We start from the raw sequence: 16,135 nt of genomic DNA, 5'->3' as shown, positions 1-16,135 counted from the left end.
TCAAGCATAATCCCCTGTTTCATTTATTTGGCCTAAAGTTGGCTGTGGCCAGTATGCTTATTTTGATTATGAAATACTGTCACAGAGGAGAGAGAGAGATAGGTATCTATGAGATAGCATGGGGTGGCTTAGAATTTGCCATCCTTCAACCACAGACTACTAAGTCCTAAGTAGCAGGAACTTTCTGGTTTTCTTAAAGATGTACTAGGATACTAGGATTTAGGAAAGAAAAATATTTGAATATCTCAGACATTTTTTTATGAAGCAGAACAAGCAAATTAAACTCTGTTTTCACTCCCAAAATAGTTGCAGCAAGCTGATGGGTATAAAATGATCAAATAGTTTGGTTTTTATTTTTTGTTTTTTGAAGATATCTTGCAGGAGTGGGAGATAGCTCTGTGGACATGCTGGGCCTTGAGCAAGCCTGAGGACCTGAGTTCAGATCCCCAGCACCCACATCAAACAGAAACAAATATGCTAGGTGTGGCAGTGCTTATATATAACCCTAGCACTGGAAGGCTGAGACAGGCAGGTCCCATGGGCTTGATGGTAGGCAAGCCGGCAGACAGGCAGACAGACAGACAGATGGTGTCTTAGTTAGGGTTTCTATTGCTATGAAGAGACATCATGACCATGATAACTCTTATAAAGAAAAACATTCAGCTGGCGCTGGCTCACAGTTTCAGAGGTTTAGTCCATTGTCATCATGGTAGAAAGCATGGCGGCGTGCAGACAGAAACAGTGCTGAAGAAGGAGCTGAGAATTCTACATCTGGATCCACAGGCAGCAGGAAGAGAATGCCACATTGTGCCTGGCTTGAGCTTCTGAGACATCAAAGCCCACCCCCCATAGTGACACACTTCCTCCAACTCCAGCAAGGCCACACATCCTCATAGTGTCACTCCCTGTGGGCAAGCATTCAAACACAGGAGTCTATGGGAGCCATAGAGAGATAGATAGATAGACAGATGATAGATAGATAGATAGATAGATAGATAGATAGATAGATAGATAGATAGGACAAAGAAGCAACAGGAAAACACCTCAGCATCTACCTCTGCCCTCCATGTAATGCCTGCATAGACAAGAGCAATTGAACAAACGCACCCCGCCCCCATAGGCACAAATTAATTTTTCAAATGCTTTTTTTTTAAAGATTTAATTTATTTATTGTATATGAGTGCCTTGTCTGCAGAAGAGGGCATCAGATCACATTATAGATGGTTTTGAGCCACTGTGTGGTTGCTGGGAATTGAACTCAGGACCTCTGGAAGAGCAGGGGGCGCTCTTAACCACTGAGCCATCTCTCCAGCCCTTAAATCTTTTTTAAATACCATACAGATGAGACTTGTATTCTTCATGGAGGGAATTGGTGTTGTTGTGTTACTTAGTAAAGCCGTCAAAAGGCGGAATATATGTACTTATTATATGGTATGAGCAAAAGCACAGCATGGATCATGCATGGTTTATACGAAGCCTTACCAAGAAAGAACACAGCTCAATGAACCTAAGCTTCTGAACACTGAAGAGTAAAGGATGTATTTGTGGTGTTGTCAGAGAGGAAATGTCTCCTAAGTGCTTCTAGAGAACACTACGATTCATCATGTGTGGGCAAAAATGTCTCTCGCTGCACTAAGCCTCTCTGTTTATTGTGGAGAAGCTGCAGTGTGGTTGGAGATGAGGAGCTGTACACAGAGACTCAATAGCCAGAGAAGAGCCAGGACTGGGACTCCACCTCAGAGCTACCTGATGAGCCACGCTGCCTCCCACAGCTCACTCTTGGCCCATGCCAGTAATCCCAGCACTTGGGAGGCAGAGACAGTTGGATCTCTGTGAGTTCGAGGCCAGCCTGGTCTACAAAGGGACTCCAGGACAGCCAAGGCTACACAGAGAAACCCTGTCTTGGGGGGGGGGGGGGGAGACTAATAAACTTAAGCCAACAAAACAGTCACAAATCTGCAACAACTAATGCCCTAAGGACACACATGCACTCCTGACCAGAGCTGGACACTCACTCTCTTTCCGAACTTCTTGGAGCGCAGCTGTGAGCTCTTCCTTTAAAACTGTAGCTTCCTTAGCGATCTTCTCCCCCTTGTCCAACAAATTCCAAGTTGCTTCCTCCACAGAAGCTAGGAGAACTCTAGCTCTCTTTGAACGTCCTTTTTTCCTGTTGGAAGGATTCTGAGGACAATTTACAAGTGTAGTAACCTACAATTGGAAAAACAAAAGGAACTTATTAAACATCTTGTAAGGAGAACTGAGTCTTGAGACCTAATAGCACAGAAGAAACAGAATTATGTCCTAATAACAAGACTCGTTCCAGGGACCATTGTCACATCCCCAGAAATCAAGTCATTCCCTTCAAGGGCAGCCACCGGAATCCCAGCTGAAAGCTGGAAGGGAAAGTCACAGTTACTAAATCTCAAGTTTTACCACTGGATAAAGGCCTGAGAGGACTATCAGTGTGTCAGAAACTTCACATGAAAAAACACAGATGGTAAATAAAGAAGTAAAAAATGGAAAAAAGGTATCCTGGTGACATGGCTCAGTGGATATGGTGTTTGACTAGCATGCATGAGGCCCTAAGTTGGAGCTCGTAGCAGGTGGAGAGATGACACACACCTGTTACACCAGTACTTGGATGGTGGAGGTAGGAAGATATGGCAGTGGAAAGATAAGGTGTTCAAGGTCGTCGCCTGCTACATAGGTTCAGGAAAGAAAAACTGTAAAAGACAGAGCTGATGGGTGCCTGTGGTGAAACATTATTTGCTGGATATGACAAGCCATTGCACACAGGAACTTACAGCAGCTGCGACTACATACACATGCCTGTAGAAGGTCAAGTTATACAAAAATCCAAGCGTGGATGGGGCAGGGGCTCAAGAAGTTAGCACCCTGGTTGAGGAGCAATTAGCAATTGATGGCTGGTGGGAGAAAGAGAGTCAGTTTTCTTCAGATATGCAGGCCATGAGACCCGTACTCCCACTATATGGCCCTACCCCGCATTCGTGTATAGGTGTCGCTTAGTGCCCTCAGTGGATAGAAGGGAACAGTGGTAGGGCATAAGGGAGCAATGGGAGAGGAGGGAATGAGGGATAGATTTTATCAAAACACATTATATGCATGTATGAAATTATTTTTTCTTTTCTTTTTTAAAATTTGTCTAATTTATTCAGATTACATCTGAATTGTTATCCCATCCAGTCTATCCCCCTGTTCCTCCCTCCCTTCTGCTTTCACCCTATTCCCTTCCGCTGGCCCCCCAAATGGCACAAGTGCAGGAGAGTTGTCAGGTTGACCAACTCAGCTACCACCCAAGGTCCTGAGCCTGGTTAGGCCACGAGCTTAAGGAAAAAGCAAATACTATTCTGCTAAAGGAATGCAGCAATACAATGGACTCCTAACAACATTCTGCTATACCCACGTATCAGTGCCGAGTCAGCCATTCTCAGAGAAGTTTCTTACAGTAGATGGGAGCTAACACAGAGACACACAACTGGACCATGTGCAGTGGGAGAAATTTTGGAACACTCAATCCTAAATGGGATATCTTCAGCCATCCTCTCACCTCAAGGCTCAGGGTGTTATGTGGAAAAGGAAGCAGTAAGACTAATTGTAAGAGCCAGAGATAATGAAAGACTCCAAGGAAACAGTGTTTTCCAAACACAACAGGACTGATGCACGTACAAACTCATAAACACTGGCAGCAAGCACAGAGTCTGAACAGGTTCAAGCCAGATGAGGTCCCACTGCTGAGAGAGGAAAGTGGACATGGGCTCCCATCCCTAACCAAGGAGCTATCTGTATTTGGAAAGAAAAAAAAATAAAAGTTCTCTCCAATAGCCTCACTAGGTATATTAACCACGTTTAAGGGAAGGCCTCATATCCTCATGCAGATAGCCAATACAAAAATGAAATCAATGGTATTTTTTCAGACTTTTATCTCATATTGTTTTGTTTGGGCATTTTGGGTTTTTTGTTTGTTTTTGTCTTACAAGTCTTTTGCTTGTGTATTACGGTTTCTGATTTTGTATTCATGGAATGCGTGTGTGTGTGTGTGTGTGTGTGTGTGTGTGTGTGTGTGTGTGTGTGTGTGCGTGCGCACTCGCACACACACATGTGTTTCCTGTGGATTTCTTAATTCTGGTTTCTTTGATTTTTTTGTTTGTTTGTTTGCCTGTTTGTTGTCTAAAAAGAGAGAGAGAAAGAGAGAGACAAAGAGAAAGAAAGGAGAGACGAAGGAAGGAAGAAAGGAAGGAAAGAAGGAAGGAAGGAAGGGTGTGAAATTTTGTGGGTAGGGAGGTGGGAAGGATCTGGGAGGAGTTGGGGAAGAGGAAATTGTAATCAGAATATACTGTAGGAAACTTTATTTCGATAGAAAACTAACTAATAATAATAACAATCATAATAATAGACTGGAGACATGGCTCAAGGCCTAAGAGTTTGTACTTATCTTCTCAGAACCCAAGTTCAGCTCTTAACACCTACATTGGGTGGTTGAAAACTGCCTGTAACTCCAGCTGCAGGGCTTCCAAAGGCTTCTGCCTTCCAAGGGCACTGCACTCACATGTACATACCCGCACAAAGACAAACACATATACGCTGAATTTTAAATTAAAAAAAAAAAAAGACACTTTTTTTAAAAAGAAGGAAAAAGAAATCTAGGACCTGAAGACAGTCTATTTTTTAATTATATTGTGGGGGGAGGAGGGGAGTTGGGGGTCATGTATGTGAAGGTCCAACAACAATTTGTGGGAGATGGTTCTTTCCTTCTACCATGTGAGTCTTGGGGATGGAACTCAAGTTGTCAAGCTTGGCAGGAAGCACCTTCACCTACTCAGCCATCTTACTAATCCTGAGTTCCACATCTTTCACAACAGCATAGGCAACTCCCTCCATGCCCTGCAGCCCACAGAGACATTGCCTAAAGATTATATTCGAGTAATTGACATTATTTCTTACTTGAACCCAATGTTTAATAACTAAGAACTTAATAGCAATGGAGATGAAAATAATTTGTGTCTAACCTATTCTCCCATTTGTAATGACCCTCTGTTTTATTCTGATTTATTTTATTCATGTGTCCATGACCAAGAATAACATGTACACATGACAAAGTGCATGACAAAGACTTGCAAACAAGTCTTTGTTTCCTTGCTATGAAAATAAAAGCAGGAGCTGGAGATATAGCTCAGTCACATGCCTAGCATGTACCATGTTCTGGTTGGATTCCCCACTACCTATAATCTAGGCTTGGTGGCCTATACCTGTAATCCCCACAAGAATTCAAAATTCAAGTTCATCATTCCTGGATGCATGAGATGTTATCTCAGGTAGAAAGGTGGGGAGTAGGAAGTAAGACTATGAGTTTGTTAAATAAGGTCCAGTGTTTTTAAATGTATAACAAGACACAGTGCATATTTTCTAGTCTGTGTACAACAGAAATACAAAAAAAAAAAAAAAATTGGTCATCACAATCCCTGTCAAAGGTGTTTTCTTTGAACCTAATCTTATCTTGCTCCCAGGGCCTCCACCTCCCAATGGAGTATGATATAGGCAGTTCACAGCACATTGGAATGCTTCACCGGCAGCTAAACTGTATCACAGGAAGACAACAAAGAGCCTGGTGTATCACAGGGGCTTTAGCAAATGCCAAGAGGCAAATATCCCTGCTCCTATTTACAGAGTTAAAAGTTATTTGTCTAGATTAAGACAAAGGATAACATCTAGTTTAAAACTTTTATTTAAAGTGAAGAATGAGTATCATTGTCTACAATGTTCTTTCCCACCATATTTTAAGTGCACAGTTCATGTTGCTTCCCACTACACATTCCTCAACTATTGTTTGAATCTTCCAAACCCCAAATGCTTTCCATAAAATACCCTAACCTTTGAAATTAAAATGAGCATTCTGGAAATGCTTTGTTCTTTATAGTAAATGCCACAGAAGTAAAAAAAAAAAAAAAAAAAAAAATGTGAACAAGAACATTGTATAAAAGCATTATGCTTATTTTTTAAATGCAATTGCAACTTGTAAGCTGTTCACTTGTATAAGCAGTTAGAATGCAAATCTTCTTTGAAAACACCCCAATATAGTTATTTAATATCGGCTAAAGTTAAGTGATGTTTCCAATGATTCATTTTATCTGAAAGTGAAGAGGCTTGGCAAGCCTGTGTGGAAGGAGAAGATACCTGAACTATTTTATTTTCACCTCAATTCACCTAAGTGCTGTCAGCTACTCCCATCAGCCACTGACTCACCACAGCAGTTGTGCCTCACCAAGGGGGGGAGCGGTGCATGCGGTACTTGAAAAAGCCTCCCATCTTCAGAGGAATATCAGCAATCAGTAAAATTAACCTCAACAGGGTCTGTAAAATAATTCCTGTTTCTTCACTTTCCAATATACAGTACAAAGAACTGTTTCTATAAAGAATGCAAAACTTGGGTTTGAGTTGCAGCAGAAATGATTCCTACAGAACCTAGTATATCTTATCACTGTTATATATTGTCACTAATGCACGGCCTTTTAGAGTATTTTTTAACTATGGAAAATCTCTAGGCTTGGAGCTTTATTGAGCAAGCTTGGATTTGTTCACTTTCTTTTCATCTGCAACCGAGTGGTTTGCTATAACAACTTCATTAAAGATAAAGGAAGGAAAGTGCATTGCATTGATATACTAGAAGGTCATAAGCCTATTATCTTTGGAGGATTTTTGTTGTTTTGTTTTGAGGGGTAGGTTATTTGGGGAGTTGTTTTGGGGGGGGGTTTGCCTTGGAGTTTGGGTGTTTTTTGAGACAGGTTTCTCTGTGTAGTCCTGGCTGTCTTGGAACTCACTTTGTAGACCAAGTTGGCCTTGAACTCATGTAGATCCACCCACCTCTGCCTCGCAAGCACTCAGACTTATACAATTAGTATGTGCATCATCATCATCATCAACAACAACAAAAACAACCAGGTCTGGTGGCACAAGCTGGTAATCCAACCTACATGGGAGGCTGACATCTTGGCCTGCCTGGGCTAAAACATGATTTCAAGAGTAGTCTGGGCAATTTAGCAAGACCCAGATTCAAAGTGTGTGTGTATGTGTATGTGTGTGTGTGTGTGTGTGTGTGTGTGTGTGTGTGTGCGCGCGCGCGAGGGAGAGAGAGAGAGAGAGAGAGAGAGAGAGAGAGAGAGAGAGAGAGAGAGAGAGAGAGAGAGAGAGAGTAAAGCAGGGAGTTGGGATTAGGGATGTAGCCTAGGATGTGAAAGGCCATAGGTTCAATCACTAATACTGCAAATAATTAAATAATAAAAAAGGATTTAGGAAAAAGGCCCCCTCCCATTGAAATGGTTCTAAATTAGCAGTCTCAAATAATATATAAAGAAGAAATTCCTACTTTATTAATTCTGAAAGTCTAGCATTTCATGTAACCATGAATATCTTAAATGATGCACAACCATTATATATTGAGTGTTAGCACTCAAAGAAACAGTTTATATAATTTCCTACATCAGGTATACAGGACTGTCTTCTTGCACAACCCACAGTGCACTGGACTGTAATTCAGAAGAACTTCTCTGGATGCTCCAGAGACACTAAAGATTAAATTGGCATGCTTAGTGAACTAGCCCTTCACTTGTTCTTGTAGAGAGCTATGCTGGCACACAGTAGGAGCATTGCGGATAAAGTAGGAGCTTGTGGTTTGATCCTGTTTGGAGCATGAATGTAACAACTGCTTTGGCTCCTGGCTCCTCAGGACTTGGTCTGTGGAAAATCTTAAATGCCAACTTGGATAGCACATTTATATTCTATATTCATGTTCTTTCCCAATCGAATTCTAATTTTTCCTTCCCACTCTGCTATCACTGTGGTATTAAAAGGCCATGTTAACAGATATTTCTTTTCTTGTTTATGAGCTGAGATACTTTGAATTTTTAACCTTCCACCAGTAGCTCAAAGGAGCCTTCAGGGCTACTTTTGTTCCTTTCAGTTAATTTAAATTTATGAAATAAGATACAAGACATTTAAGCCATGTTAATTAGCTTAAATTTTGTCAGACTTAGAAAGAGATTCAAAAAGTAGAAAAGAGGAAATTTTGTAGAAGAGTAAAGCAGTGGTCTGTCAAATGTGTCCCTGGGCTTGGTGCTGGGGGCATGGAGGGGGGGCAGGGCTCTTCAAGCTTGGTGCTGGGGGCATGGAGGGAGGTAGGGCTCTTCAAGCTTGGTGCTGGGGGCATGGAGGGGGGCAGGGCTCTTCAAGCTTGGTGCTGGGGGCATGGAGGGGGGCAGGGCTCTTCAAGCTTGGTGCTGGGGGCATGGAGGGGGGCAGGGCTCTTCAAGCTTGGTGCTGGGGGCATGGAGGGGGGCAGGGCTCTTCAAGCTTGGTGCTGGGGGCATGGAGGGGGCAGGGCTCTTCAAGCTATTGGCAGTTGCATCGATTCTTCACTTCCTTCCAAAACCAACCCAGACCAACTTAACAAAGGTACTAAGGAAGGCTGAAGGGTTGTGAGTCTTTGTGTACCTCTAAATTAATATCCAACAGTTTCCCAAAATCAACCACAAAGTCCTTTGAGTTCATTTCAAGGCAATAAACATTTATTGAGCACATACTGTGTCAAAAACAGTACTGTGGGGACTTAGGAAATAAAAAAATGAATAGGCTCCAAGCTGGTGACGAGGGAAGCCTGCAGCAGCTGTGCCGTACCAGGAGGAGCAAATTGCTGATGTGTCTGTAAGCAGAGAAGGTTCGGCAGAGCCGCCAACAGTCACAAAGATAAAGAGAGCCTTCCAAAAAAGAGCCCCTGAGGACACATAGATTTGCACCAGGAAAGATAGAGGTAAACCAGATGATCCTCAGCTGTGGGCTGGACTCTGGGTGGGAGGTAGAAAGGCCAAGACATTAGGTCTGGTTACTGACCTCAGACATCAACTAGAAAAGAAATATCTAAAAAGCAGGAACAAAATCTAATGAACATGGCTATCTTGGAAGGAGAAAGGAGGAAGATGCCTTGGCTCATTTGTGGTGGTAAAACATGGGAATCTGGTTTAGAGAGAGGAAGAACGTGTGCATGACCAAAGGGTATGTGTAATTAAGCCCGTGGCCTGCTCAACTATACCGCATCATTTAAGGAAACCATACAATGACCATGACATGATTCATCCTATTTAGGGGTATGCTGTAATTCAACATAGCCACCACCATAATGAAACTAATAAATATGTATAAATAAATTTTAATAACAGCCCACAGTAGCTTTTATATGAAACAATCACCATTGTGTGTGAGTGTTTTCTAAACCAATTCCCCCAAACCAGTACCACAGAAAAGCAAATTTTTGGAAATTCTGAAAAAAATAACTTCTCCATGCACAGTTTGTTTGGGGTTTGATCAGCTCAAAATGATCTAGAATCAACTGTCTTATAGCCAGTCTCTCGAGTCAAAAAATGAAGAGGGTCACAGGGTTACCTAGCTCATTTTCAAAAGCTAGCATAATTTTATAATTATTTATTTTATTACTGGTTTTTGTTCTCTTAAATCTTTATATTAGTGCATTTGCTACAGATACTATAACCAAATGCCACAGACGAAAAAGCTTAAACAAAAGAAACTTATTTTCTCACAATTATAGAAGCCATAGGTCAAGAAAGTTTGGCTCTCTGAAACCATTCCTTGGTTTCTCAATGGCCACCTTATAACCAGATCACATGACACCTTCCTGGATGCCCAGGCATATTGCAATCTCTATTTATTTACTATGAACGTGTGTGTTGGAGATTGGTCTGATGTCATCTGATGCTAATTGCTGGCTCACAGAATCTGGTTACTGCCCTGAACCTTGACTCCCTGATTGGCTGAATAAATATACCTGGGCAAAGCAGAAGGAAGAGGCAAAGTGCAGGTTCCGAGGGCTTTCAGCAGAGAGGATCTTGGGAAAAGAAAAGACAGGATGAAGGAGAAGAATCACCATGGGATAGGAAAGGAGGCATGTGGCCACGGAGGGGGAATTCTGAAGTTTCTCATGAAAAGAAATGGAGAACAGAACATTAGCAAGTATTTTGGGATTATGGATGGGAGGCAGCCCAAATAGAAATTATTAGAAATAGATGGAATGGGATGGCAACTGGGAGATAGAGGAGAATAGCTTAGGAGGTGATATCTGCCTTGTCCCAGGTAAAGGTTTATTCTAAAATACATCAGGTGTCTGTTTTCATTGATTTCTAGTGGATTAGAAAATATCATCATAATAATAATTAGACTAGACAGAGGGGAGGACATCCTATTGGGACTCTAAATGAGAGAAGCATGGGAGAATAGCAAAGTAGAAGGATCCAGAGGGTCCTAGAAACCTACAAGTAGAACATTATGATAGGCAGATTTGGGCCCAGGGGTCCCGCTCAAACTAAGGCACCAGCCAAGGACAATACAGGCGGTAAACTTTAAACCCCTACCCAGATCTAGCCAATGGTCAGAACATTCTCCACAGTTGAGTGGAGAGTGGGATATGACTTTCTCATGTACTCTGGTGCCTCACATTTGACCATGTCCCCTGGAGGGGGAGACCTGGTGGCACTCAGAGGAAGGACAGCAGGTTACCAAGAAGAGATTTGATACCCTATGAGCATATACAGGGGGAGGTAATCCCCTTCAGGAACAGTCATAGGGGAGGGGAATAATGGGAAAAAGGGAGGGAGGAAAGAATGGGAGGATACAAGGGATGGGATAAACACTGAGATGTAACAAGAATAAATTAATAAATAAAAAAATTTTTAAAAAGAAAAGAAAAGAAAAAACAAAACAAAAAATAATTAGACTAATAATAAACATTTATTAGGCCATAGTTCTAAATTAAGCACAACATGTGTGTATGGTGACTGTGCATGTGACACACATGCCATAGCCCACAAGTGGAACCAGAGGACAGCTCTGTCGAGTTGGTTCTCTCCTTCCACAGTGGGTTCCGAGGACCAAATTTAGGTGTTAGACTTGTGCAAAAAAACCCTTTAATGTCAACCTTTGAGAAAATGTCACCAGTCTACAAAGAATTTTAAAAGAGCCAGCCACTCTATTGAAGTGCAAAGGTCATCACACTAATACAAAGGCCCATCTCTCACCACATAACTACATGAGCAATACACCCCAACCACCTATTCCTGAGCACTTTGTCTAAGGAACAGAGTAGTTACCAGAAGACACTTCAAACCATTCCATTACCATCTCACTAGCTGACAGTGAGGCATTTATCCCATCCCAATGGGCAGGTGCTGATGAGGAAGGTCAGAACTTTTAAAAGATAAAGAAACTAAAATATGCTGTGGACAAATTTGTGATCCCCTACATGCATCAAAAAGAAAGGCTGCATTAGATGTCTGTAGCTGCTGCAAGATGAATTCTCATTTCGGGAAATATTAAAAATGCAAGATGGAGATTATGGGAAATGTGTCTAACCTGAACAAAATTGGTATCTTATGAATCCAAGCTAAGAATACAAATCACTTTTAAAAAAAGGGGGGGGGGGGGCAGGGGCTCGTGGAGAGCGGCTGGTCCTGTGTGCGGAGCTGTCTGTGCCGGTCGATCCCGGTCCCCTCGGCGTTCGCTCCGCGCCAGCCTACCTCGCCCCTTGGCGCCATGACCACTACTACCACCTTCAACTTCAAGGGTGTGGACCCCAATAGCAGGAACAGCTCCCGGGTTTTGAGGCCTCCAGGTGGCGGGTCCAATTTTTCATTAGGCTTTGATGGGCCAAGAGAACAGCCTGTGAGGAAGAATAAGATGGCCTCTAACATCTTTGGGACACCTGAAGAAACCCCCCATCCTGGGCCAAGTCAGCAGGTGCCAAGTCTAGTGGTGGCAGGGAAGATTCAGATTCACCTGGAACACAAAGAAGTAACTCCTCCGAAGCAAGCTCTAGAGACTTCTTAGACCTCAAGGGAGAAGGTGATATGCATGAAAACGTGGGCACAGACTTCCAAGCCAACCTGGGGCAGATGGAAGAGAAGCCCGTGCCCGCTGTGCCTGTGCCTAGCCCAGTGGCTCCAGCCCCAGCACCATCCAGGAGAAACCCCCCCTGGTGGCAAATGCAGCCTGGTCTTGGGTTAGCTTCTTCTGTTGGAACTCTGTCCTTCTGTGTGTTTTTCCATGCTTGTGAACTGCACAATGTGAGCCTGACTGTACGTCTTTTGGATTTGTTTCATTAAAAGAGAAGCACTTTAAAAAAAAAAAAAAAAAAGCATACAAATCATTACCTTTAAAAACAAAAACCTACCAGGAGTGATGGTGCACACCTATAATCCTAGTACTTGGGAGGTAGAGGCAGGAGGATCTCTGTGAGTTCAAGGCCAGCCTGGTCTACAGAGTGAGTTCCAGGACAGCCAAGGCTACACAAAGAAACCCTGTCTCAAAAAAAAAAAAAAAAAAAAAAAAAAAAATCTGTGGGCTGCAGAGGTGACTCAGGAGTTAGAGCATTTGCTGCTCTTCCTGAAGACCTGAGTTCAGATCCCAGCACCCGCACCAGCTGGCTCACAACCACTTGTTACTCCAGCTCCAGGGGATCTGACAACCTCTACTGGACTCCACTGGCACCTGCACTCATGTATACCCACATAAGACACATACACGATATTTTTAATTTAAGAAAAAAAATCTTAAAAACTGCAAAATTCCCACTTAGTCTTTATTTGTAGTATTCCCTTTCACAGATAGATAAAAGATAAATAGATATGAATGTACATATATCCATATATGTATATGTATAAATATATCTATGAGTATATATATTTATGAATACATATATTCAAGTTTAGGGTTAGAAAGCATAAACAGGGCACAGTCTTAGGTCAAGCCTTGGGCTAAGAGGCAGAGCACGCTCGCCACTAGCTGACTTAAGGGCCAGCTCAGCAATTCCTACATTGCAACCACTTGGGAGTTTTCAAGTTTACTGCCTGGCCCTACTCCCTGAGATTCTGACTTAACTAGCTTTGTAAGGCCTGGGCATCAGGATTTTTTTTAAGCTCCCCAAGTGATTTTAATGTGCAGTGAAGGGTGAAAACCACTGGGCTAACTGAATCCTCAACAGTAACAGGAATTTCCTGAATTGCCTGCCTCGCACTCTTCTCCCAGCTAAGATTTTTATGTCTCTCATAGGGTTTGGCCACAAACCACTCCACCATAATTTGTCTCTCATGAGACTCTCAACCGAGTGTGAGATAGTACCCATTCCTTATACGGCGAGTGCAGAATGTCTCAGCAAGAAAATGGTCAGTCTAGAATAGGGGCCTGAAAACTATCCCTGGAGACAAATCCGGACACTTGATTATTTCTGACAATAAGAAATTCTTATTGAAGCATGTTATGCCCATTCGTTTATATATTGTCTATGGCTGCCCTCACAACAGTAATGGTGTCATAATTGCAACAGATGAGCCATCAAATCTGAAGCTATTTACTACTTGGACTGAAACCAAGAAAGAAAAAAAAAAAAGCCATCGTTGGACTAGAGTCAGGGAGGTTTCAAGTTTCAGGCTCCCTCTAGAGACTGTCAGGGGAGTCTAGGAAGGACTGAGTCACATCTCAAGCCTTGTAACTGACCACAGCTGCAGAGGCAAGGAGTTGGCTCTCCTGTCACCAAGACGAACCGCAAATGCTGCCTTGCATCTACTAATGAGCAGGTGGATCGTGTTTACCCATCTCTAACACCTAGGATGCATTCATCAGTTTATAAGGGGGTGCTGACACCACATTTCAAAGCCAACGTGCAATCTATGAATCCAGATAGGAAAGGATGAGCTATGATTGAAAGATAAGAACATTACAGTTGTACTCAATGTTGTGGGACACACTTATAATCTCAGCATTCAAAAGGCTGAGGCAGGAGGATGACAAAAATATAAAATACCGGTGGAGTAGACCACAGTGTTGGATCAGCTAGTTTAAAATACAAGTCTGAAGAAAACAAAAGAGGTCTAGGAATCAATCTGAGGAGTGGTGAAGAGGTGCAGCTTCTGACACCTGCCCACAGCTCCTCTCAGAGCCCCCAATTCTGGGAGACACTGTGGACATTCTGATAAACTGGCTTTTCTTAGTCTTAATTTTAAAAGTAGCTTCCTATTTCTGAACTCTCTGTTTCTCAAGAAATACTCTAGCCAGCAACTTTCCCATGGGAGCAGTTTTCTGGCAGTAAAAGATTCAGAAGTTGAAAAAGTCACTTTATTAGATATTGTCTCAGCTATTTTGAATCATCTTAAACTTTAAAACATTATGGAGGCAAAGTAACTTTATTTATTCATCCTTCCATAAAAATAACATCATTGGGGTGGGGAGTGGCACACACCTTTCATCCCAGCACTCAGGAGACAGGGGCAGGCAGATAGATCACTGTGAGTTCAAGGCCAGCCTGGTCTACAGAGTGAGTCCAGGACAGCCAAGGCTACACAGAGAGACCCTGTCTCGAAAAACCAAAAAAGAAAAAGAATTACCAAAAAAAATAATAATAATAACATCATTGAGCTGGGCATGGTAGTGTACGCCTTTAATCCCAGCAGAAGCCAGTGGATCTCTGTAAATTCGAATCCAGACCAGCCTGGTCTACAGAGTGAGTCCAGGACACCCAAGGACGGCCTGTGGGATTTCCTTGAGCCTTTGAGGTTAATTGTAGTATATAGTCTAATGGCGGGATAATCAGCAAGGGTGCCAGAGGGAAGCTTGTGGATAAGATCAAAGAAGCCCTTCTAGTTTCCTTTCTGTTGCCCGGCTGTAACACTCTGACCAGAAACAGCTTGGAAAAAGAAGGCTTTATTTGACTTACAGTCCATCACTGAGAGAAATTGGGTCAGGAACTCATGCAAGAATTTGAAGCAGAAACCATTGAGGAAGGCTGCTTCCTGGCTTGCTCTCTGGCTGACTCAGAGGCTCTTGTTTAACTAGCTTCCTTACACAGCCCAGGACCAGATATCTGCCTGGGATAGTGTCACCCTTAACAGGTCAGGCCCTCCAACATCAATTAATAATCAAGACAATCCCACCACTGACACACCACCACAGGCCAGTGTGATCTGGACAATTCCTCAATAGACTTTCCTTTCACATGACTAGCTTGTGTCAAATTGACAAAGCTAAAATAGAAGCCTAAATTAATGACATTAAGTTCAATCAAAATGAATTATGAAATGACAGCAATCACAAATAGTAATTTCTTTTTCTGAAAGAAATAAAGGGAAATTCTATTCTTGGAGACTAAGAACCCAAAGGTAACAGAAGTCCTTCTCTGCAATCTGGAAACCAATCAGGTCTATAGAAGAGTGGAAAATAACTCCTTGGGCTTCTTGGCAGCTGTTCGCATAAACTGATGTGCATGACTGCTTACCTACATGCTTTCCTTTCTTTCTTTCCTTCCCTTCTTTGTTTGTTTTTTGGTTTGGGGCTCAAAGTGAAGAGAAAGAGATTTTGCTGATGTTGGAGAGCAGCAGAGAGTTCTTCAGAACAGGCATTTAGAGGAGCTGCCACTGTCACTGTTCATTCCTATCCTTGTGGTTTGGATGAGAATGGCCCCCGAGGCACCATGTATTTGAATACTTGGTCCACAGTTGGTAGAAATTTTTGGAAGGATTAGGAGGTGTGGCCTTGCTGGAGGAGGTGTGTCACTAGGGTGGGCTTTGAGGTCTCAAAGGATGTGTGGTACTCTCACGGTGTCCCTCTCTGCCTTGCAGTTGCGGATCAAGGCATGAGTACTCTGCTGTTCCTCTGCTCCATCATGGACTCTAACTCTCTGAAACTGTAAGACAAATTAAATGTTTTCTTTTACAGGTTACCTTGGTCACAGTGTTTTATCCCATAAGAGCACTCCATCTTCTCCAGTTCTGTACCTGAAATGACTATGTTCTCTAGGCATCCACTGCTCAGCTCTACAAATACAGTCACCTTCCAAAGAGAGGATGGTGGAGGAGTTAAGGACATGATAGCACAAAATATACCAAATGAGAAGATCAGGTTTTAAAGCTGAAATCATTTAGTGGGCAGTGACTTCAGAAAGGGCTAAATGACTTTATTTTCCTACATGTAGCAACTTGGAAAGATTCTTTGGGGAGGGATTCTCCTTCCATGGACCAAAGCCACAATTCTATCTTAAACACTCAGGACTGGAAACTAGACCAACAAT

At 42.6% G+C, this 16,135-nt stretch overlaps 1 protein-coding gene and 1 pseudogene across 1 annotated transcript in view; one reads left to right on the top strand and one right to left on the bottom strand.

Annotated features, from left to right (window-relative positions):
- Ctnna3 (catenin alpha 3) overlaps positions 1-16,135 on the bottom strand; it is a 1,456,883-nt gene that overhangs the window by 1,387,369 nt on the left and 53,379 nt on the right. The window contains exon 3 of the mRNA XM_051153175.1: positions 2,016-2,208. Within this exon, the coding sequence (XP_051009132.1) occupies positions 2,016-2,208 (193 nt within the window). The remainder of the gene's footprint in view (positions 1-2,015; positions 2,209-16,135) is intronic.
- On the top strand, positions 11,611-12,188 carry LOC127195659 (jupiter microtubule associated homolog 1-like; annotated as a pseudogene).

Source organism: Acomys russatus, chromosome 11 (genome assembly GCF_903995435.1).
Source record: "Acomys russatus chromosome 11, mAcoRus1.1, whole genome shotgun sequence".
Lineage (NCBI taxonomy): Eukaryota > Metazoa > Chordata > Mammalia > Rodentia > Muridae > Acomys > Acomys russatus.
The sequence above is the reverse complement of the archived record's forward strand: the minus strand, read 5'-3'. Positions and strand labels throughout refer to the sequence as shown.